Genomic DNA, 22999 nt, shown 5'->3' with positions numbered 1-22999 from the left:
CGCAAGTAAGGACATTCATCCTATTTATAAAAGCTTTGTGAGACTATGAATAGGCATTCCATTTTCTATTTGGCCAGTTGTCCTATTAATGGGCCAGCTTTTCATCGTGCTTCGGATCGCTGATTGAGGGTTCGGGATAAAGCTTTCTCTGTCTGTGATTATTTCCCTACTTTAGAGCGCTTCCAAGAACTATCTGGTCCTTGAAACCTTTATAAGGATGTAGAATCTCTTGCACTTCTCCAGAGAACTTTCCTTCGTTTTTTGTTGTTGTTGCTGCTGCTGTTTTGGGGGTTTTGTTTGTTTTTCTGTTTTTTGGGGGGGTTGGAGACAGGGTATCTCTGTATTGTTTTGGAAGCTGTCCTGAAACTCACTCTGTAGACCAGGCTGGCCTCCAACTCACAGAGATCCGCCTGCCTCTGCCTCCCGAGCGCTGGGATTAAAGGTGTGCGCCACCACCACCTGGCTGTTTTTCTGTTTTCATTTTTGTTTTGTTTTTGTTTTTTGTTTTTGTTTTTTTTTTGAGACAGGTTTCTCTGTAGCCCTGGCTGTCCTGGAACTCACTCTGTAGACCAGGCTGGCCTCAAACTCAGAGATCTGCCTGCCTTTGCCTCATGAGTGCCGGGATTAAAGGTGCGTGACACCGCTGCCTGGCTTTTCCTTTGCATTTTAGGTCAATTAAGTTGTTGTTCATCTCCTGCTCTATGATTTAACCCTATGCCTGTGACCGAGGTGGCGCTATGTACTAAAGGGTTATAGAAGCACTAGTGTTTATCGGTGTCCTCCACTCTAGTTAACGAGGCAGGGCGGAACCATTCGAAATCATTAAAGGAAAAAGGAGAAGCCACCAGAAAACTCAAATGACTTTGAAAAGGTACAACCATCAGAAACGCCTATGACAGGTACTCCACAACTATCAGTGGAGAGAGCCATGGTCACCCTTGGAAGTCCTGGTGTGTTTCCTGATGCAGCAGGCAGAGTTTGTTAACAGAGTTGGTTTTCTTATATTCCCAAATCTGTCCCTTCTGCGCAAGCTATCGTGAAGGCCTGTGACTTCCAAATCCATACAGAAGCCCAGAATCTGTGTTTCTAGAACCTCCTCATCTCACCCCTTTCTGGCCGCCGCCACCACCTTCCCTCACACTCTATCAATTCACACGGAAGGCACCTGCGGTTCCAGGTGAGTCCTCTGCTATCCCACCGCCCCATGCTCCTCTCTTCAGGCTTTTCATCTAGAACACCTCTTCTCACACATCATCCAGGCCTCAGCAGGGCTCTCCCGTCGCCTGCCGTGCTAGCACAAGGACCGACACACCTGTCAGTTGTCTGTCACCCTCCTCCTCTCCCATTAGACCAAGTGTCATGGGCCAAAGATCATACCCACTCTGTTTCCCGGTGTACCCGGTGCTAAGGCAGGGATTGGCTGGTGGGGAGCAGCTTGCTAAATTTGACCTGAGTGAATGAGTGTTTTGAAGACTAAACTCGCCAGTGCTCACAAGCTCTTCTGTTGGACATCCAAGGGTTGCCATGGGCCACCAACACAGCAGACTCCCCCGCTTTGACTCATCACGCCCCCACCTCCCTGTTCCTAACTTAAACTTAGCTCTTCCGTGAGAACCAGCAGTCACGCCCGCCTGTTGAAGCAGCTCTTTCTCCCACTGGGGTGCTGGAAGGTGGATTTCCTCCAGCCCCTCATGAGCAAGAGCACGGTAGAGGAGGGTTCACTAACTTCTCAAAGGAAACGGTTTAGTAAAGATGAGAGGACTGGGGGGGGGTGAGGAAGGAGGTCATTTCATTAATCTAGTCAGATTTACAGTGCTGTGACATGGTGTGTGCGTGCATGTGTGTGTGTGTGTTTATATTTATAAACATACATATGGAAATGTATCCACACTAATATCCAGTCATCCAGCATACCCATTGTCCTCACATCCCATTCATATACAGGGCTGTGAGGGGGGGGGGTGGCTTTAGGCTTCTGCGTGGATGAAATCTGTTTTCTTGGAAGGGACGCGTGCTCGTGCTTGTGCAAGAGTTCGAGCTCAGGGTCACCTACAGACTTTTCTTTCTTTCTTTCTTTCTTTTATGAGACAGGGTTTCTCTGTATTGTTTTGGAGGCTGTCCGTCCAGCCCGGCTTCAAACTCACAGAGATCCGCCTGCCTCTGCCTCCCGAGTGCTGGGATTAAAGGCGTGCGCCACCACCGCCCAGCCACCTACAGAATTTTCACAGCCACTTCCCACCTTGCCTTTGGGCCACTGGGAGGGAAGCCGGGGACCTGGGGCTTCACTGTGATGCATGCTTTTCTGTCTTAAAGTTTCCTACTGCAGTCGGGGAGGACATCCTATGAGTCACTTACATTGTTGGGAGGCAATGAAACCACCTCTTCCACAGATTGTATCAGGTGTAGATAACAATCGAGAATTGGGGAATTTTACTGTGAAAGGTGTTTAATCACCTCTCAAAGAATAGGCAACAATAACAATGAGAGTAACAATACAACCAGTAACATAAAAAGTAACGTTTATTGACCACTAATTGGCTCCAAACTGTCTTCTACATGCTTTCCATGCTAATCTGTTTGACAAATAGCCCGACTGTTTAAGAACAGCTCTTATTTCCAGGTTACTAAACACCAGAGATTAAATAATTTGCCCAAAGACATACAGTCAGTGCTGGGGAGGGGCCAAGTAAGGCTTCAAGCACAATCCCTCGGGTTCCAGGCTGTACTCTCAGCTGCTGCTTTGCTTCCTGCCTTTCTTCCTTCCTCCCTTCCTCCCTCCTCCCTCCCTCCCTCCCTCCCTCCCTCCCTTCCTTCCTTCCTCCTTTCCTCCTTCCCTCCCTCCCCCTCCCTCCGTCCCTCTTTGTTTCTTTCTTTCTTTCTTTTCTTTCTGTTTGTTTGAGACAGAGTCTCACTATGCAGCCCAGGACACTTGGGACTTTCCACCCTCTTGTCTCAGCCTCCTGGTTGCTAGGTTACAAGCACGCACCATCATACCTGGCTTTTGTACCACTTTCTTTATTCTTCTTTTCTCAGAATAAAAGAAAATACCCAATTATTTTAGGGCTAAGCCAAAGAAGTAAGCTGATCAAGCATTCCCTATTTAATAACCTAATTTATCTTTCCACATGTGCTGTGTATGCACGAGTGACCTGCGTCTATAGAGACACACCCTACATAGTTTAGTAGTCATAAAGAAGTAAATTAAGTTTCTGAAATCTCTTAATGCAGTGTTTACATTAATATTTTAATTACTTAATTTGGCAAGGGACTAGAGCACACCCTACTGGCCAGCTAATAGGAAATACAGTGTCTACTCCACGTAAAATGCTTAAATGTGAAAAACGTTTAAAAGAAACTTGGGGAAAAAAACTATCTAAAAAACATCTAGGTAATCAATGTAAATGAATTAATCCATAGGATGATAAAAAAACTTCTTAAAGTTATGAATTCTGGAGATGGGGCTGGAATTAGAAACACAGTGTTTGTTAAGGGAGCCTTATATACATCAAAGGTGACTCAATTAAAAACACATGATAGCTAGAGCCTGTTTCCATTCTGAGGGAAAGAAGTCAGTTTCTTCCCCTAAAACAACAGACTAGAAAATTCTAACACAGCAAGCACACACATTCTCACAGGCTACAAATCACCCCAACCCGTGTGTGTGTGTGTGTGTGTGTGTGTGTGTGTGTGTGTGAGTGTGGTGAGTGTGGTATGTGTGTGTGGTATGGTGTGTGTGTGTGTGTGGTGTGGTGTGTGTGTGTGTAACCCTTTTAAAGAGAAAAATCTAGAAAAGACAGCAATATTCTGAATTACAGAAGGAAAAACCAGTAATGTTGCAAACATTTTTTTGTGTTACTTTCCATATGGCAGTTAAAGTCCAAAGTTCGGCGGAACCCTCTGCTGTGGTGCAGTAGCTCCTTGTGAATAAATCTCAGGGTTCTTACTCTTTTTAATTGTTTGAGAATTTTATACACGGCTATAGTGTACTTTGATCGAGTCCACCCCATTCCCTCCCTTTCAGTTCCTTCCCAGGCCCTCTTAAACTTTTCAAAAATAGCATTTAGTCACTTATGTGTGCGTGCATGCATGGAGGTCAGAGGGCAACTTGAAGGACTTGGCTCTCCTTCCCCCATGTGAGTCCCAGAGATCCAACTCTGGTCACCAGGCCTGGCCCCGAGAACCTTTACAGGCTGAGCCATCTGGACAGCCTGAATCTCAGGTTCTTCTACAGGCTTTAAAGTAATCCAAGGAGTTTGCTGCAGAGGTGTGTGTGTGTGTGTGTGTGTGTGTGTGGCTATTCCCAACGGTGTGGTACAGTAAGCAAACGACCTCTAGGAAATGTAAATTTCCCACTGTTCATGTATTTTTATTGCACTTATCTACAGACTAGTGAAGAGTTCTGATATACCCTGTGTATTGAGAGAAACAAAGGCCCTATGATTGATGAGGTAATGCAAAAAGTGTTTCTCTTTTAAGTATTTCTTCTTATTTTTTATTTATTTATTTATTTATTTATTTATTTATTTATTTAGGTTTTTCGAGACAAGGTTTCTCTGTGGCTTTGGAGGCTGTCCTGGAACTAGCTCTTGTAGACCAGGCTGGCCTCGAACTCACAGAGATCCGCCTGCCTCTGCCTCCCGAGTGCTGGGATTAAAGGCGTGCGCCACCAACGCCCGGCAAAAGTATTTCTTTTTAAACAAAGTACACAAAACACTTATAATCAAGAAGAATAAACACAAAAATGTGTGTAGTCTTTTATAGGTTTCCAAGAGCAACAACATAAACGTACATTTGCTCAGGCCTTACATGTGGGATTCCTTTGAGAGAACAGAGGGAAAGTGCCACCTTGAGTCTCAGGTTTCTAGAACCTCAGCCTTGTTCTTGTTCCAGAGCGGCTAAAAAAGTGTGGTACAGAATGGCAAACTGGGACAACATGACATAAGACGAATGCTTTAAGACATCTATTTGCCGGGCGTTGGTGACGCACACCTTTAATCCCAGCACTTGGGAAGCAGAGGCAGGCGGATCTCAGTGAGTTTGAGGCCATCCTGGTCTACAGAGAGAGTGCCAGGACAGCCTCCAAAGCTACACAGAGAAACCCTGTATTGAAACCCTGTCTTGAAAAAACAAAGACATCTATTTAAGTTTTGCTTTAAAAGAAACCAGCTAAACCGGGCTTTGGTGGCGCATGCCTTTAATCCCAGCACTCGGGAGGCAGAGGCAGGCGGATCTCAGTGAGTTCGAGGCCAGCCTGGACTACCAACGAGTTCCAGGACAGCCTCCAAAGCCACAGAGAAACCCTGTCTCGAAAAAAAAAAAAAAAAAGAAACCAGCTAGTAAAAACTCCTGAGGAATGGTCTCAAATCTAACCAACTTTGAAAGCCTTTAAAAAGGAAACGACTTCAAACAAGTTAGAAAAGAATATTTCCTCTAACTCTCTGCTCTGGTGTTTGAACTGTTAAAGGTCAATGGACAACAATCGACCGATATGTCATTGTCACTTCACGTGGCTTAGCATTTCACTCCAAACTCTTCTCAAACTATTCTCCATTACTTTTGGCATATCAGTGTTATTGTGAAATACGATTAAGCAGCCTACTTTGGAGTATAGGTTTTCTCACATAGTTCCTCCACAGCTGAGAAAGTTTCATTATATGAATAATTATGAGCCAAAATCAGGGAAGTAGAAGTTCCAATTGCCTCCCCCCAAAAAAAGAAAATGTAAGCTAAATGTTTATTTTTGCAAGAGTAAAGTAAATCCAAATAGAAAAGCCAGGTTATTCATGTAGTACTAAAAACGATTTTTGTGGGTTTTTTTTTTTTGAGACAGGGTTTCTCTATATTGCTTTGGAGGTTGTCCTGGGACTCACTCTGTAGACCAGGCTGGCCTCGAACTCACTGAGATCCACCTGCCTCTGCCTCCCGAGTGCTGGGATTTAAAGGCATGTGCCACCAACACCCGGCTGTGACTTCTTTTAAAAATGTAACTTACCAAAACATCAGCACATTCCACAGCTCACACGGGTAGACTGGGTATCCTGCTGATGCTTTTCTCTACAGAAGGGGTGTGCTCCAGGGTTGCTGTGGCAATTATCACTGGTTTATGAATAGAGGAATAATAAAAGTGTGCCAATAAGGCTAGAGCACAAATTACAACTGTATTGTGTGACCAGAAATAGAGTAACTGCAGTTCTTTTTGGATGAAACCGGACCACAATGAAGGCTCCATTCAGTAAGCACTGTCCTGTGAGGTCTGAAAAGACAGTGTTCAGGTAGATCATTTAAACACACACACACACACACACACACACACACACACACACACACACACACACGGGTGGGGAGAGAGAAAAGGGGGCGAGGAAGGAGAGCAGATGGGTCAACCATGCATATGCCATGTGTGACTTTCAAAGCCTAGTCAAGCTGGATGTGGTGACTTCATGACTGTAAATCTCAACACACTCTGGAGGCTGAAGGATCACCACATTTGACATTACAAATTTTTTTAAGTGGTGTGCAAGACAAAGACACCGTGGGACAGGGTTCAAGCAGAGGGTTTTTGTTTTGTTTTGTTTTATTAGGGAAAGGGATCATAAAAGGGGGAAAGGGGGGAGACTGGCCTCTGAAACAGGAAAAGCAGGGGAGAGGAACTGGGGGGACAGACAGAGGGGGAGAGAGAGAGAGAGAGAGAGAGAGAGAGAGAGAGAGAGAGAGAGAGAGAGAGAGAGAGAGAGAGAGAGAGAGAGAGAGAGAGAGAGAGAGAGCAGACAGGACCCTTTTAGAAGGGAATGTAGTGAATAGCACAGGCAGTGCTCTTAGTGGCTGCAGCTGAGAGCTTATCCTGTCAGAACCCTAAGGGCAGGCCAGTACGAACGCCTGAATACTAACATTTGAGTTTAACCTGAGCTACACCGTGAGTTCTAGCCAAGACTGGGCTACAGGGTAACCTGTCTCGAAACCTAAATAAGCAAGCAAATAATAAATATCTAGTTAATTTGGCAATGACTAATTTCCGTTAAGATAAAAATACTTACTTTGTGGAAGCCAATAAAAAGATGGGAGATCTGAACTTCTAGAAGAATGGGTGTGAAAAACGACCACCCACCAGCCCCTGTAGAGCCATCAGAAAGAGGAGGGCGGCATTCTAGCATTTCACTAACCTGCCGCAGAAAACCGGCCAAGGAATACTTCAGATTTTCCTTTTCTTTTTTAAAAAAAATCTGGTGTTTAAGGCCTTGAATCTAAAATTGGGCCTTTGAGTTAAATTGAAAAGAATGCAAGTCAGTGCTGGAAAGGGCAAATCATTTCACGGGGCATGAAGTTAATAGTTAACCAGATAACGAGGCCAGAGCCTCATTCCATATGTTAAACGGGCCCAATTAGGTAGTGCTAAGCATATAACTATCAGGCATTCTTGCTGAAGTTCAAGAAGGGCTCTTTGCAGTCCACAGGGGTCAGCCACAGGTCTGTGGCCTCTACTCTGTGGAACACCATTAGGGAAATTTGTACTAGTTCCAACTGGAGGGCTTCAGTCTGTTTGCTTTTTTTCTTTAACAACGCTTGGTTTATCGTTGTATTATTTATTTTACGGTTAAACTATAAACCTAAGTTGCATCACCGGATTTCTGCCCCCAAGAAACCTCCTCCCTGCAGACTTGATGGCGTTTTGTCCTTGGGCATCAGCGGCTACCCTGGGGCCAAGAGACATGGAGAACAGCAGAAGTCGGACAGGTAAACCAAAAAGGCCAGGAGAGCGGCGGGCGGCGAGGGGGGGCAGGTTTGAGGGAGGCGCCCCAAGTTCAGCCTAGCTTTGCACCCCCAGGCCAGGGGCAGGGGAGTGTGGAGTGAGGCCTCCCCGATCCTGCCCACAGAGCACGGCCGGCCGCCCCTGGCAGTCTCTCCTGTCACAGCGTCTTCCACCTTCCTGTACTGTCCCCTCGCTCCCCCACACTGTCCCTCAATCACCCGTGTAGCCACCCTCTCTGTCCTGCAGCGGCTTACCCTGCTCCCCGCGGCCCCTCGCTGTCCCTCGGGCTGTCCCCCGCTCTCCCCCCGGTTCTCTGCCACTTCATGCGTCGCCCTCCGCCTCCATCCCCGGCTGCATGATCCCTCAGCTCTCCCGCACAGCAACCCACGGGGTCCTCGCCTGTCCCTCGTTAGGGATACCTCGGGGTGCTCCTCTCCATCCCGAGCCCCTGCCCTGCACGCCCCCTCCCCCCTCCCCCAGGAGGGTGGCTTCCTTCCGCGCCACTTCCTCCCCCGGGGCTGGAAACCAGGGCTGCACACAGCCCCCTGGGGGAGGGAGGGGGAGGAAAGTCAGTGTCCTTGAGGCTCGGCAGCTCGCTCGCACGGAGGCAGCCCAGCCAGAAACGCCCCCTCGGGAGACGAGGCCGCCGGGAGACGCCCGGCGGGGGCCCACACGGACGCTTCGGTCGCGGCGTTGCCCCTTTAAGCAGCTGCCCGCTCCGATTGGCCGCGCGGGAGTAGGCGGGGCCGCGAGCGTCGACGTCACGCTGCCGGCTCAGCCTATATATGCGGGCGGCGTCCTCGGCGGCGGCTGCGGCCGGGTGCTAGGCGGGGAGTGCGGGTTGCGTGGTGTTTGAGCGGGAGGGCGAGCGGGCGGGCGGCGGGCGAGCGAGCGAGCGAGCGAGCGCAAGCACCAGCACCAGCAAGCCTAACGAGCGAGCAAAAGAGAGAGAGAAAAAAGAAGACACGGCGAGAGAGCGGCCGGGCGCCTGCGCGATGCTCGGGCCCCGGAGCCCGCGGCGCTGAGCCAGCCGGAACGGACATGCGCGGGAGGGCGCCGCGGGGCCCCGCTCCCCGGGGGTAAGGGGCCTGGCGGGTGTCGGGGAGGGAGGGCGAGCGGGCGGGCGAGCGGGCTGGACCCGGGGCGGCGGCTGCGCTGCTTTCAGGGGAGGTGCGCGGGATGGGCCGGGGCGCTCTCGGCTTCCCGCCGGGGCCATGCACCCGCGCGCGCACGACACGTCTCCCCAGCCCGGGGCCCCGGAGCGGCGGCTGCAGGGTCTTTCTGCGGCCGGGGGCTGCTAGGGGGCCCCCTCCGTCTTCGCTCTCACCCCGCAGCACCCCTCGGTCCGGCCCAGAAAGCTCCGGCGAGACGCTGTGGCGGGCTCCAAGGTTGCTGGTCCCTAGTCGGGACCAGTTTTGAGTCCGCAGTCCGACTCGGCGACGAAGGTCATTGCCTTTTTTTTTTTTTTTTTTTAATTCATCCGAGCGGTTCCCTGGCCTTTTCGTCCCCAGGAGCGTGGCTCTCCTTGCCTTCAATGAATTAGATGTTACAGGAGCAGTGAAACTGCAGCGTGGGACGGGTCAATCGCGCATTTATACGTATATCGTATCTTTGTTCAAATTAACCGTGATTGGTGGTGCTAGCTGGGTGCTTCCTCGCTCTTTATTAGGGTTTCATCACTGCTTGAAAGAAACCAGTCTCCTGCCTGATAAAAATGTGAATAGATTGTTAGTCATAAACTTAAGTGTAGTCAGAATAGAGGCTGTAGCTTTAACAGAGATGTGACGGGAGCTACACCCGCGACACAGGTAGGGCAAGACTGGTTTCCAGGCAACTGTCAGGGGTGAAGAAAGGTGAGGTATAAATTGCCTTTTTTTTTTTTTTAACCTCCTGGGGAAAGGGGGAAAAAAGGATTCTGCAGTTTTAAACTATCTGAAGTCTGTACGGGTGTAGTGGAGCCGTGTCTGTCGACACTGGGACATCAGAGTTCACTGTTTCTGCCCCTTGGCTTTTTAAAAACCTTTCTTAAAACGTGTATGCGATCATGGAGTGTTAAGGCAGGCTTTGCTCAAGTAAGAAACCAGAGATAGTCTTCTAAATACCCATATCAGCAAAAGGGCAAATTTTATAAAGACAAAAATAATAAGCTGGTTTCTTAACTAACCTGCCAATTATGGCTGATTGTTATCGATCCATTCCTTTCTGGATAGTAGAAGGTTTGAAGGAAATACACGAGGATTTAAAACAACAGAACAGAACAGAACAGGGACTGGACACTATTATTGCCTCCACTTTCTCACCTGGGTTCTGGTGGACATTTGCTGATAAGTGGTGAAAATCTTGAACTGTAAGTCTAGATCTTGGCAGATAAATTAGTTGATGAAGTCCTCAAGGGCCGGCACTCTGCCTTGAGTAGCTTTTATTTTACACAGCCTTGCACATAGCTGGTGTTGGTAAATAAATGCAGGGAAGTAATGTCTTACATTTTAAGGCTCAACAGGCTTGGCTCAAGCACTGAGAACGCTTGGGAAGAAAGTCTGTTGTTCTTTTTTTAATGGCTGCTATGAAATGTCTGAATTACGTATTTTTTGAAAAGTAGAATTACTGACTTTTAACGGGTTGGATTTCCTACTTTAGGCTCACAATAGATACTTTTGAGCCATTTGTGTGACTTAATTATGTCGTAGTCTTGTGCTGTTTTTTGTTTTTCTGTTTTTATGGAACACTTTATTGCCACTTCTCCAAAGTTGTAGTAGGTACTACTACCTTTCTGCTCGTGCTAATAGTAGCTTTTAAAAGCAAGTTCCCTAAATTATAGGTGCAATCTAACATGCCTGCAACTGACCTGATTGTCAGCATACCATCAAGCTTTAGAAAGGGGAGGGGAGGAGGGGAAGGTGGTGCCCAGGGTAATTCCTGGAATTTGAATGTCGTTGGCTCCCACTACGAGGCGGCCACTCTTAATCTCCATAAATATGAGCTGGTACCCCATTTTCAGGATGCACGTAGCAGGTGTTGGCCATGCTTTCTGAAGGCTGCTAATGAACAAGTGCAATCCAGTTGTGATGCTGACATCACTCACACAGTTTCAACCAAAGTGGAGAAAACTGGTGAGCTTCAGAGTCCAAAATGTAAATTACTAGCTTAACAGGATTGGTGTGGAGAAAAAGTTAGTGTGGGATTCAGGTTTCAAAGGTGAGCTTTGTAGTCTTCATTGATACTTTAGTCTATTTTATAACATAAAACTGGGGGGCAGGGGTATTACAAAATGACTGGTCTTTCAGGCCTCAGTGAGTGGTAAGGACTGGGAGTTACTATTCAGAAGCTCATACTAACTCATAGCTAAGAAGAAACTTCACTAGTTACAGACTCTTCCTCCACATGGAAAGTTCTTTTCCTACCTCATTATTTTCATGGCTCTCTTCCGACCTTTAAGAAATCAGTTCTGAAAGTCACCTGTCTGGTGAGACCTCCGCTGACCCCGTCCCTATGCTCTATTCCTCCCTTTGAGAGTTATCACTGTCTGAAATGGTCTATTACCCCTCTCCGTTAGGGGGGGGTCTCCATCGGGCAGCAACCGTTTTTCTTCATCTAATGCAGTATCTAATCTAGAAGAAGCTTTCAGTGTGTGTGTGCTAAGGATATGACCGGAAGAAAGTTGAGTACCAGTCCTGTCTTGGCAGTTACCAACAGGCAGGTCTTAACTACCCTTCCTTTGAATGGTGTCATCGTGTTTTTTAGGGAAGCCGGAGTGTTAGGAGAAGCAAGGATGAGGCCACAGAAAGGAGACGTGGTGAAAGTGCAGTGAGGAAATGCTAGCTAGCTTACAGCGCCGGATAGCCCAGATAGCCTGTTTTGCTCATGGCAAGGTGTTTCAGCTCACTACATTTCCTCGTTAGCAAGATGGAGATTATAAACCCTGCCTCCTCTTAGAGGGATGCTGTGGGGATCAAGTGAGATAATGTATGAGAAAGCACTTTCTGCTGGGCATTGGTGGTGCACGCCTTTAATCCCAGCACTCGGGAGGCAGAGGCAGGCGGATCTCTGAGTTCAAGGCCAGCCTGGTCTACAAAGTGAGTTCCAGGACAGCCTCCAAAACAATACAGAGAAACCTTGTCTAGAAAAACCAAAAAGAAAAAAAAAAGAAAGTGCTTTCTAATTTGTACAGTGCTTTACAGATCAAAGAATTCTGGTACTGAATTCCAGGTTTTGTGATAGGACTGAGTTATAATGGCATCGGTGGGGTCTGTGCTATGAAAGTATTAAAAGGAAGTCTACTGGATATATGTAGTAGCCCTTTTACAAGTAAGGACAAACCTGTGCCACATCTAATACTATATACAACAAGCGTCCATTGCAGGGCATCATTGTAACAGAAAAGATAAAGACCATCAAAAAAATTACTTCAAGTGGCCCCAGGTTAATCATACCTTAATCTGCCCATTTTACATATCTGGGCCAAATATATAATTGGTGACTTTTTTAGAAGGGAAATTTGAGGAAACGAAATTGGACTGTTCATAGACTACAGTTTACCCAAGGAAACACTGTTACCAAATAGAATCCCTCCAAAAATGTGCCTTACCCTGAGTCAAGTGTGTATCTTAAGTCATTTTTAGCCCATCGGTTTGAGAGCCTGGGATACTAGAAAAGAGTCTGTGGGATAATCAAAAGTCTGAACTTTTGAGTCCAGGCTCCCAGGAGTCAGCCTTGGCGTCACTGGCTCACCAGACTTGAGATGGACGGCGTTCGTTCCAGGGGTCCTCAGCTATAACTGAGAGTGGTGATGGTAAGGCACCCACCTTACAGGACTGGTGCAAAGACAAAACACCGACAACCTCCTGACAGGCAGTGTCCTATTAGCAACGCCTGTGCACTGGGTTTACCGATCTGGAACTGCCCACTGGGTGATTTAAATGCTTGTTAAGTAAACTTGAAGTTTTAAAGGCTCACTTCCCATCATTAGACTATTGTGCTCATTGTCATTAAGATTACGACAGAATCCACAGATCTTTCACAGGTACAATGTGTCACTTATGTCAGAAAGGCATAATATCCATCCATCCTGTGTGTGCTCGCCTATGTTTGTGGATGGCACTGTCGATTGTTGTGCTCTGTAGGAAAAGTACCAAGGACAAAACAATGCATTGCTGCTGCCCTCATTGCCCTACAATCCTGAGGGACAAACTCAATTACAAGGCCATTGATTATGGTAGATGGGTGTTTTGTTAGCTTACTACTTCTTAAAGTACTTAGCTAGGAGTTTTCTGAAAAAGGCCTATCCTTTGATTTTTTATCTTGACGATCTGGATACAAATTATTTTCCTTGTGGCCTCCATTTTCACCACCTCTAAATGGGCCAGAATATGTGGGGTATATACATTTAGGTCTTCTGAGGAATGGGGTTGAAAACACACAAATCTTCATTTCATCTTTTCGAACAGCATCTTAATGTTTGCCGAAGCTGTCACACATACTTGATTCTATGTAGGAGTAGCATAGTTGCATTTTATCTAAAAAGTCATTCATGCGTCTAATATAAAGACCACTTCTGCCTTTTCACAGTAAGCACATAACAAAGAAATTTTCTTAGCTTGCTACCTTTCTTTCCCTATCTCCAGATCCTAGCTTTTACAATGAAATCCAAAGAGCTTTGAGTTCAGGCCTTGGCTTTGAAATATCTGTGCAGATTGTCCTCCTGCTTTCAGTAAATGCCGGTTACACCCCCGTCTCATTGAGGGAAAGCAGAGGCTGCATTTAGCAGTTACCTTCAGAACCACTTCCATAACCAGGGAGATACATGGCCACCATGTACAGCCAGTTGATCAGAAGTATGACACATTCTATGATTTTAGACCCTGCATAACTACAGGAATGCTGTCGTTTTTTCTCATTATCAATAAAGGTCCATAAAACAGCCAATAAAACTGATTTCCATTTTCTCTCAGAGGTGATCAGATGTAAACGCAGACAGTGGTAGCTTGCATCAAGTGTCTGATCGGTTTCTCTTGATAGATTTTTGTTACATAGTTATTTTATGTCTTCCCTGGTTCTAGAAGTAGGCAGGTAGGTGATTGTTAAATGTGACTGAAAAGACCAATTATCATTCCGAATAAACATAAATCAGGTTCCAGAACCAGAATGAAAGAAGGAAATTACATCACACTCTTAAATGAGGAAGCACTGGGCAGAACTGGGTGAGTTGTAAGACAAAAATGTGCCCCTCCTCCTCTTGTGGATTGCTCCTGAGATATATTAGTGAGATCTCATGGCAAGGTAAGCATATCTAGGTTACTGCCTTAAGGTAGCCTGGCTTTGTGTGTTAAACAGTTTCAAAGCGAATGTTTTCAAGACAAAGGCATGCGAGTTCACCTTAGAAAGCCGAGTGCAGTGTGCTGTTGGTATAACGTGACTGTTTTTAAAAGAAAGTAATAAAGTAGCAACAAGAGCCAGGTAGATGGATTGCAGTCCACAGGAATGGTATGTAAGAGAAGGTAAAATTTGTTTTTACTGCCTCAAGTTTTACTAGCAAGCTAGTAGCCGTTGATGATTACAGTTTTACTCAGCCAACACACTGCCCGCTTTAGATTTGAGAAGTGAGTTTAGGATATTCTAAATGTATTAGATTATTACTGGCCATCTCATCACTCCAGTAATGCTAATTTGATCCTGTAACAATTTTTTTTTTTTTTTTGCTTTTCCTCTTAGCTCCTCTCTTCTTATGTCCTGGGGGAAAATCTCGTGTAATTACATTTTAAAGTATGAGATAGTTGTTTTCTCAATGTTCACTTAATATTTATTCAAGTAAATATACCGAGATCTGGGGGGGGCGGTCAGGCACTGATCCTGGCTTTGGAGGGTAAGGGGGGAACCTGGGCTCAGCACAGAACAGCTGAACAGAGACGTGGGTCTGGCTTTTAGTAAAGGGAGGGGCCATTGAAGGAGCTCAGGGTGAGAAGAGCTACCCTTAAAGCATAAGCAGTGGGCAGCGGAAGCCGGAAAGTGAGTAGGATAAGTAAGGCCTCGCATGAGATCTTTTGTGTCAGGCAGGGAGCTGTTAGAGGTTTTTATGGGTTCTTTACGGGGTGTCTGGCGATTGAGGAGTATTGATCTTGTTGGTTGTACTGTGGTTTAAGTATTTTCAGATTGAAGGCCAACTGGAGTCAGTAGGGAACGAGGCTTGAGAAAGTGTGGAGACTGTAGGGAGGTGGTCTGACTCAGACTCACAGTGGAACCTCAGGAAATGTGATCCTCCTGGACCAGAAAGGGGAGGGCTGAGAGTTAAGAGACAGAAGGAATTGGGTTCGGAGCCTGTAAGATGCCAGAGGCCCATCCAAGTGGAAAGATAATCACCAGACAGTAAGAAATGCAAAGTTGAAGCCAGGTTGCACTTAACCTATTTAGGAACTGTCTGTGGAGCTGAAGCCACAGAAATGAATTAAATGATTTTAAGAATAAATAAGATTTTAAAGTTAAAAAAAAAAGGTGCTCTAACAGAAATGAGGAATTTGTATTTAACTGTATTTTGCCTCACTAAGAATATTAAATTGTTTCAAGATTGTGTAAGTTATGTCATGCCCAAGATTATTTGGGTCCTGGTCTATACTGTGCCACCCGGAACAACCAACATTCACTTGGTTGCTCTTGGATTTCATAGCAGGATATCATCTTGTACTTTTAGGTGTTGATATTCATAGAATGGCAGTTATTTTCCTCATGGGTTGAAAGCTAGAGTAGACTCTACAGCTATAAGGACTTGAATGAAATTTGAAACATTGCAGCATGAGTCACATTTCACTGAGCAATGTGTTTTGCTTTATTTCTTAGTTTAAATTTATTTGGCCAGGTTGATCTCTGTGCCCCCATCAGGAGTATACAGCCTGAATACTAGTTTTGTTTTCTAGGAGAGGTAGCAGACTTTCAGGTGATGTTCTAACCTCAGTTTGAGAGAGGGAGAGAGAGAGAGGAGAGAGTGTAAACCATAAACCTGTGGCATGTTGTTCTTTGGGGTTTTACAGCCTGAAGTTATTTTCCAAAAGATGAGAACACGGCAGTTATATTGCCCTCCTTGCTTCTGCCATGCAAGCAAGTAGGAAGTTGGGGTAGTTTCATAACATGGCCCATTCACAATTCCCCATTGAGATTTAGAGGCAGGTCACCCTCTATGAATACACAAAGACACTATTGTGGTCAGAAGTGAGCTGGCTTAGTGAACACAATTCTTTTTATACTAAAAAAATTTTTTCCTTAAGAAAGCTAACAAGTAGGTGATGGAAACAATGAATAAAAAATAACTTTTTCTAGAACATATAAATAATTTTAAGTGACCACTGAAATGTAAGTTTAGAATTCCAAAGCAACTTGAGCAGAGGCGATAGTTACACAACCGTTCTGTTGAAAGCTAAGATGTAGATGGCGTTAGGCTGACACAGTGATTACTAGTAGTACATGTTGGCCTGCCGACAGGTGGGGGCTGGGCCTGCAGAATCCCCCGCAGCCTTGGCTTGTAATCGGGAGGAGCCATCTTCAAACTACTCTCAAACTACTTAAACACCACACTCTTCCTCCGGTCTCGCCTTTCATTTCCAGATTACCACAGATCCTCTCCCTGTGGTCTCTAGGTGCTCGTGAATGTTCAGAAAATGCCTGGTAAACCCTGGATAAACACACACAGGGAGAGGCTGCTAGCCTTCCTTAAAATGTGTGTTTTTTAATTATTACCTTATGGTAAATAACATCTGCTTCATTTCAGTAATCTGAAAACCAAGACTCAAAAAACTACCATTAATGAGGTTTCTTAAGTGGTGGATTATTTTCTTTTTCATGTATCTTGGAGAGACTGGTTTTAAAAGACTAAGGTTTGACCCATTGAAATAATGTTGTAAGCCTGTCATAAAATCACTGTCTCCTCATTGAAACAGCTGGCTTTGTAAACATCTATGGAGTAGTTTTTAGAGTGTTAGCTTGAAGAAGGAGAATGCCTTCATATTCAGTCCATAGCAAACACTCACTCATTGAGCCAGGTACCTGTGGTTAAGGTAGTAGGACAAACAGCCCCTTGTTCTGAGTCCCAGTTCATTAGGCCTGATATTTGTAAATAATGTCTAGTTGCCGAGCGATTTAATAATAATGGTAGAAGGGAGCCGTCTGTGTGGCCCCTCCAGCCAGCAGATTTGTCTTACAGAGTCAGCACTTAGTGGTGTGCAGATATTCAGTGGCAGAAAGGTGTAGTCAGGGTGTGGAGAGCTCAAGGGGCCTGTGCTCTGGGCAGTCGACAACTCACATCGGTCTATGGCCGAGCCTCCTGAGTGCATGTGATATCTGAAGACAACAGAGGTCGGTACTTTTCTGTGTCTGCAAAGTACTGAATCAAATAATAGTAAACTTCAGACCTATAACATCCGATAAAAGGGGCTCCTAAAGTTGAGGGGCTACCAGTTTAAGAAATCTATTTGCCTTTGTAACCCATGCCTCAGGGGAACAGGACATGAGTTACTGGCATTGCCCAAAGGAGAATGTGAAGAATGTCCCTTAAGTTTGTCTTTGAAAGGGAGGGAGGGAGTTAGCTCCAGCGTCGACACTGCCGCTGGTAATCTTGCAGAACTTGGTTTTTACAAGATAATTGAAATTAGAATCTTCATGTGTCACTGGGGAGTGTATCTTCTGTGACCACCCCTGAAATACAGAGTTCAAATCAGGGTTGGGTTACGGGGCAGGTAGGTAGAGAATCTCTTAATGTGGGCATTAGTGACTGTTAGCTCAGCATCTGAAACACAGTATTTTCTAAAATTACTGTTCTGGTTTTTTTCCCTGAGGGTGGGCGACAGTAGGCGGATCTTTCTATGTAGTCCCAGGTGGGCTTGAGCCTACCATGCTCCTGCCTCAGTTTCCCAAGTACTAGGATTGCAGCCACATACCACCATGCCTGGTTTAAAATTCCTTTCTTAGCTTGGGAAAACGGGTGGGATCTACTGTGCTTCCTGCCATAGAAGGCATGTCGTAGAAGGTTGGGTTAGTGGGCTGGAGGGAGCTTTGTGGCTTGGGAAAGCGATGGTGATTTGTTGTGCAACTGGTAAACTCTGTAGCAATGGTTGGCTTTTCTGGCAATGGATTCTTATTCTGTGAAAAATGCTTCAAGTGTCAGGTTAGCATTTACAAAAACAATTATTTTGCTGCGTACATTTTAAGTATCCTCATGAGAAGAACTAGAAAGTCTGTAACCAAACTTTTCCATCTCCCTCATCTCTAATACTAGCCTACTTATGCTGCAATATATAGACTATACTGTATCTGAATTATTTTGACTGTTCTCTTATTTCTTCTTGGTTTCCCCAGGGAATGAAAGCTACTGGCTGACTTAAAAAGCCCCTGGGCTGCACAGATTCGAAGACTCGCAGAGTAAGGCACAATGTCAACAGCAGGAGTGGCTGCTCAGGATATTCGAGTCCCATTAAAAACTGGGTTTCTGCACAATGGCCAGGCCTTGGGGGGTATGAGGAGCTGCTGGGGCAGCCGCAGGGAGTGTGACAGGTGAGTCGGGGTGTGATGCCCATGTTCTCGGCATCCCCGAGACTGCAGCCACAGAGGCTGACGTTGTACTTGCGCGTAACCGTGGTGTTTTCCTGTGCTTTCAGTAACTTTATAAACATCGATCCGATAGCCATGGCCTACAGTCTGAACTCCTCCACTCAGGAGCACCTAACAAGTCTCGGTATGTATGAAGCCCGCTGAGCAACTCTGCCTTGTCCTCAAGCAGTGTGTTTTAGAGGAGGGAACCGAGTCACTTTCCAACAACAGCCTGACACCTAGTGGCGCAGCTTCCTCAGAGCACTTCCTCAGTCTCGCTACCTGTGCCCCAGGTCACTGATTATAGAGAGAGAACCCTGAAATGTGACTTTTCTAACTCAAGAATGCATTTGCTCTCAGGTGTGATGCAACTCTGCGCGGTGTGTCTTGTGTATTCCTAGTACTAACTTGAGAGCAGTAGGTGCAATTAGCACATGTGGTAATCAGAGCTAGAAAACTGCAGTTATTTTAATGTGGACATCATGTTCCTTAGATTTTTGTCAAGAGCTTCTTATCAGGTGAACGCATTGCAAGTGAGTCCATTCGTTCAAATACGATATGCTGGCAGGAAGGGCCTCGCCTCGCCTTATCTCACTCATGCCTGGCATGTCTTAAGTGGCAAACCTGGTGTAACATGGTACTCATGTAAATTATACGCTGTTCATCTTCTGTGGATTTTGCGCACGTCACAAAACTTGTCTGGGTGTGTGGGTGTATGCCGAGCACATGTCCAAGGGAGATGGCAGAGATAATTTGTTCTTTGAACCACATCACGTGTGTTCCCCTACTCCGGCTCTAATTATACCTGTGGTGGTTGCATGGGTGTCCTCGGGGTTACAGCAGTCAGGTGTTCCCTGACTGGGGCAGGGCCTGGAGCGGGGGGTCCTGGGCTCTCATGAGGTGAAGGACAAAGAGTAGCACCGCCCTCAGTCGCTTGTTCGTTCCTTTCAGGGTGTACTTCTCGGTCTGCTCCGGCGAGTGGCCACTTCTTTGCAGAATATGGCCGGTCTCCAAAATCGAGCTTGCACCCTCTTATCATCCCCCCAAGTGACAGCTCTGGACATCGAGAAGAGGATCAGGTTGTGTATGGCTTTAAGAAACTCTCGGTGAATGGGGTCTGCACGCCCACTCCTCCACTTACACCCATCAAAAGCTGCCCTTCCCCCTTCCCCGGTGCGACTGTCTGCGATCGGGGTTCTCGGCCGCTCCCACCGTTGCCCGTCTCTGCAGACCCGTCTCTGGACGAGGCCGACTGTGAGGTAGAATTTCTAACCAGCTCAGACAAGGACTTCCTTTTAGAAGACTGTGCCCCTTCTGACTTCAAGTCCGACGTTCCTGGCAGACGAAGCTTCCGTGGGTGCGGACAGATCAACTATGCGTATTTTGACACCCCAACTGTGTCTGTAGCAGATCTCAGCTGTGCAGCTGACCAGAACAGAGCTGTTCCAGATCCAAATCCTCCCCCACCTCAGAGCCATCGCAGACTGAGGCGGTCTCACTCAGGACCGGCTGGCTCCTTTAACAAGCCAGCCATCCGGATATCTAGCTACACACACAGAGCTTCTCCCAGCTCAGATGAAGACAAACCCGAGGTCCCTCCCAGGGTTCCTATACCTCCTAGGCCAGCCAAGCCAGACTACAGAAGGTGGTCAGCAGAAGTGACCTCCAACACATACAGTGATGAAGACAGGCCTCCCAAAGTCCCCCCGAGAGAACCTTTGTCACGGAGTAACTCCCGTACCCCGAGTCCTAAAAGCCTTCCGTCTTACCTCAATGGGGTCATGCCCCCAACACAGAGCTTTGCCCCTGACCCCAAGTATGTCAGCAGCAAAGCCCTGCAAAGACAGAGCAGCGAAGGGTCTGCCAGCAAGGTTCCCTGCATCCTGCCCATTATTGAAAATGGGAAGAAGGTTAGTTCAACGCATTATTACCTACTACCTGAGAGACCGCCGTACCTAGACAAATACGAAAAGTATTTTAGGGAAGCAGAAGAAGCAAACCCAAGCCCCCCAATTCAGCCATTCCCTGCAGCCTGTGGTGTGACCTCTGCCACAGAAAAGCTGGCCTCCAGGATGAAAGTGGACGTGGGTGGTCACTCGAAGCGCAAACACTTGTCCTACGTGGTTTCTCCGTAACTTAGGGGGTCACGGTTCAGCTGAAGTTACTTGGAGCGGATGGCTCCCAATTTTCCAGTTTGAGGTTCCTAGAACAATGTCAGATTGCAGAATGAAGTTGGACTCTGTCTTAGTGATACCGGCTTAGAGCAGTCGTGAGGTGCTGTTAGCTGGGGGTCCCTGACTCACCAGCATAGGAGAAAAAGTATAATTTAAAGATGTGCTGGAGGGGCGGGGAGAACGGGAAAACTTTTACATTTGACTACATTATATACCTATGTGTAAATGTGCGATGTAACCATAGGCCATAGCTGCAGGATAACCAATTAGTCACTATCTTAGAGTAATATATATTCAGGGTAAGGAAAACCAGGCTGGAGAAACAGCTCCTGATAGCGTGAAAATTGAGCAATGGAAGAAAGCAGTATTTTTAGATCAACTTATAAATTGTTAGGTTTGTGTGCCCACCCCCGCCCCCAGCAGTCTTCGCCATACAGGACAGGGTGTGTTCTTCACCAGGCCTGGACCATCTTGTGGAAATCAATCTATGGCTGACTACTTCCGCCTCTGGGGTTTTGTCTTGTTGCGGAGGACAGCGGTTTCTGGACCATGTTATCGCCTGTGTGCTTGTCATGTCTTGAAAACTGACGGGATTGGTGAATAACTTACCATTGCTGTACCTGCTTCTCCCCGTCCACTGCAATGGCCTGGCGTAGCAAGAGGCTTTCAAGAAAGTACGATGGCATCGTACTGGTCGGGTCAGTGTTGGGGATGCGAGTTTTATAGATTAATGCAGCAATTAGCTATGTGGGGATGTGTGGTATGTTTTTGTTTTGTTTTGTTTTTTAGACTTAATAAACAAGTACAACACAAGCTGGCCTTGTGTTGCTGGTTCCTGTTCAGTATTTCCTGGGGATTGTTTGCTTCTTAAGTGAAACACTTCTGACCAATAGCACAGAGCGTCTTAATGCCAGAGGTCACTTCAGCATCTCCCGCTTGGGAAGCTCACAGCTGGCTGCTTCACTGCCCTGGGACTCAGTGGGACACGCAGCTTTGTTCAACTTTTCATATCCTCTGATGCGTTTGTCTAGTACAGATGAGCACAAAGGAAAGGTGCTTGCTCGCAGAGGGGCACTGCTGCCATGTCCCAACAGGCTGTTGAGTTGAAACTGCTGAATGACATTATTTGAGCTATTTACAGCTTACTGTATGTTAGTGTGAACTAAATGAAGGTTAAAACATGCTTTAGAGAAATGCACTGAGCTCTGCACTGTGTGTACAGTATTGGACAAAGGATTTATTCATTTTGTTGCATTATTTTGAATATTGTCTTTTCATTTTAATAAAGTTATATTACTTATTTATGACACCGTTGATAATGTGTCTTGTGTAAACTCTTATGTCTCAAGCAACTGATAAATCTTATTTTTAAGGCATGACAAACAGTCTTTGAAGTTAATGCATGTTGAAACTTATTGTAGATTTCTAAATGACAATTTGAGCAACTTACTTGGGTACTGTAAACATGTCTGGGGGCTGAGAGCTTGGCTCAGTTGTTGGAGCGCTTGCCTAGCATGCACAAACCATGGTAGCACATGCCCTTAAGCCCGGCATCCGGGAGTCAGGGCTGGAGGATCAAGAGTTCAAGGTCATCTTTGGTTACATACAGCATTTAAGGTTTACCTGGGCCACATGAGCCCCTGTCCCAAGAAAAGAACAGAAATGAACCTGTGGGAAAGCCAAGCTGTTAGTTTTTGCCCAGAACAATTCAGTGAGCTTGATTGTGGCGCTACTGTAACAGTAATCTGAGCAGCGAGCGTGCAGCACCGGACTCCATCTCACTCACTCTCTGAGCTCCAGGACTAAGTTGGGGTCACACTGGGCCCTTTCCGAGCTTCACTTGTTGCTTGAAACCTTTAGAGGACTCCCCACTGCTCAGGCCTCACAGAGAACACGGCAGACTGCCCCATCTGCCAGGGGCCTCCGGCAGAGCTGGGTAACCCCGTGTGCCGGGTGTCACCCTGGCTTGGGAGTTCTTTTGGTAACCCTTGTAACAGCAGCCGCATGTGGGGTCCGGGAAGAAGAGAGCCTCTCCCAACCCCCTCCCCGCCAGAATTCACAGCCATAGATCAGAAGTGTCAAGAGGCTGCTGAAGGGCATCCTGCCCCTGGAAGTTATGTGGAGAGTCGGAGGTAAGTGACATTAGAAGGTACATCATCAGACGAAGGCCAGTCTGTAAGGCCGGGAAGCAGGAAGGAGCTGGGCATGGGCCAGAAGCTGAAGGCCACGGGCAGGAGAAGGCTGTATGACAGATGGAAAGGGCAGTGGGTGCCACTCAAAGGGCCCTAAGTGGGAGGGGAACGCGATGTGGTTTCTTTTAGCAGAGGTGACAGTGGCTGTAGTGTTCCAAGAGCAGTGAAATTAGCAGGGGCACTAAAAGCTGCAGGTCACAGCCCAGAACTGATACCAGGGTGGCAACAGGGAATAGAGAGTCACAAGGCTTTGAAAGTTCTGGGGGTGACAGGCAGGCTCCGGACTATGGAGGCAATCTGTGCACACACCCGCCCTTTCC

At 46.7% G+C, this 22999-nt stretch overlaps 2 protein-coding genes across 4 annotated transcripts in view; one reads left to right on the top strand and one right to left on the bottom strand.

The window, feature by feature from the left end:
• The window catches only part of LOC121135752, a 41178-nt gene that overhangs the window by 3015 nt on the left and 15164 nt on the right, over positions 1 to 22999 (bottom strand). The gene's annotated exons all lie outside the window — the stretch shown is intronic.
• On the top strand, positions 7461 to 21794 carry Errfi1 (ERBB receptor feedback inhibitor 1). 3 transcript variants are annotated; one of them, XM_013120018.3, is made up of 4 exons: positions 7461 to 7731; positions 18083 to 18277; positions 18382 to 18458; positions 19265 to 21794. In XM_013120018.3, the coding sequence occupies exons 2-4, from the start codon at positions 18156 to 18158 to the stop codon at positions 20446 to 20448; spliced, it is 1383 nt and encodes a 460-aa protein (XP_012975472.1). In that variant the 5' UTR covers positions 7461 to 7731; positions 18083 to 18155; the 3' UTR covers positions 20449 to 21794. The 3 variants fall into 3 exon arrangements, with proteins under 3 accessions (XP_012975472.1, XP_005079346.1, XP_040590824.1); XM_005079289.4 differs by lacking the exon at positions 7461 to 7731 and adding an exon at positions 8679 to 8826; XM_040734890.1 differs by lacking the exon at positions 7461 to 7731 and adding an exon at positions 8957 to 9192.

The sequence above is a fragment of the Mesocricetus auratus genome, unplaced genomic scaffold, assembly GCF_017639785.1.
Source record: "Mesocricetus auratus isolate SY011 unplaced genomic scaffold, BCM_Maur_2.0 Super-Scaffold_100042, whole genome shotgun sequence".
Lineage (NCBI taxonomy): Eukaryota > Metazoa > Chordata > Mammalia > Rodentia > Cricetidae > Mesocricetus > Mesocricetus auratus.
Note: the sequence above shows the minus strand (reverse complement) of the source record. Positions and strands in the feature narration are given on the sequence as shown.

Bases quoted from the DNA above. Each gene is read 5' to 3' on its own strand.
- Errfi1 (XM_013120018.3), top strand. From the start codon at position 18,156: ATGTCAACAGCAGGAGTGGCTGCTCAGGATATTCGAGTCCCATTAAAA. The intron at 18,278-18,381 runs GTGAGTCGGGGT...CTGTGCTTTCAG, and splicing joins AGCCGCAGGGAGTGTGACAG to TAACTTTATAAACATCGATC. The intron at 18,459-19,264 runs GTATGTATGAAG...CGTTCCTTTCAG, and splicing joins GGAGCACCTAACAAGTCTCG to GGTGTACTTCTCGGTCTGCT.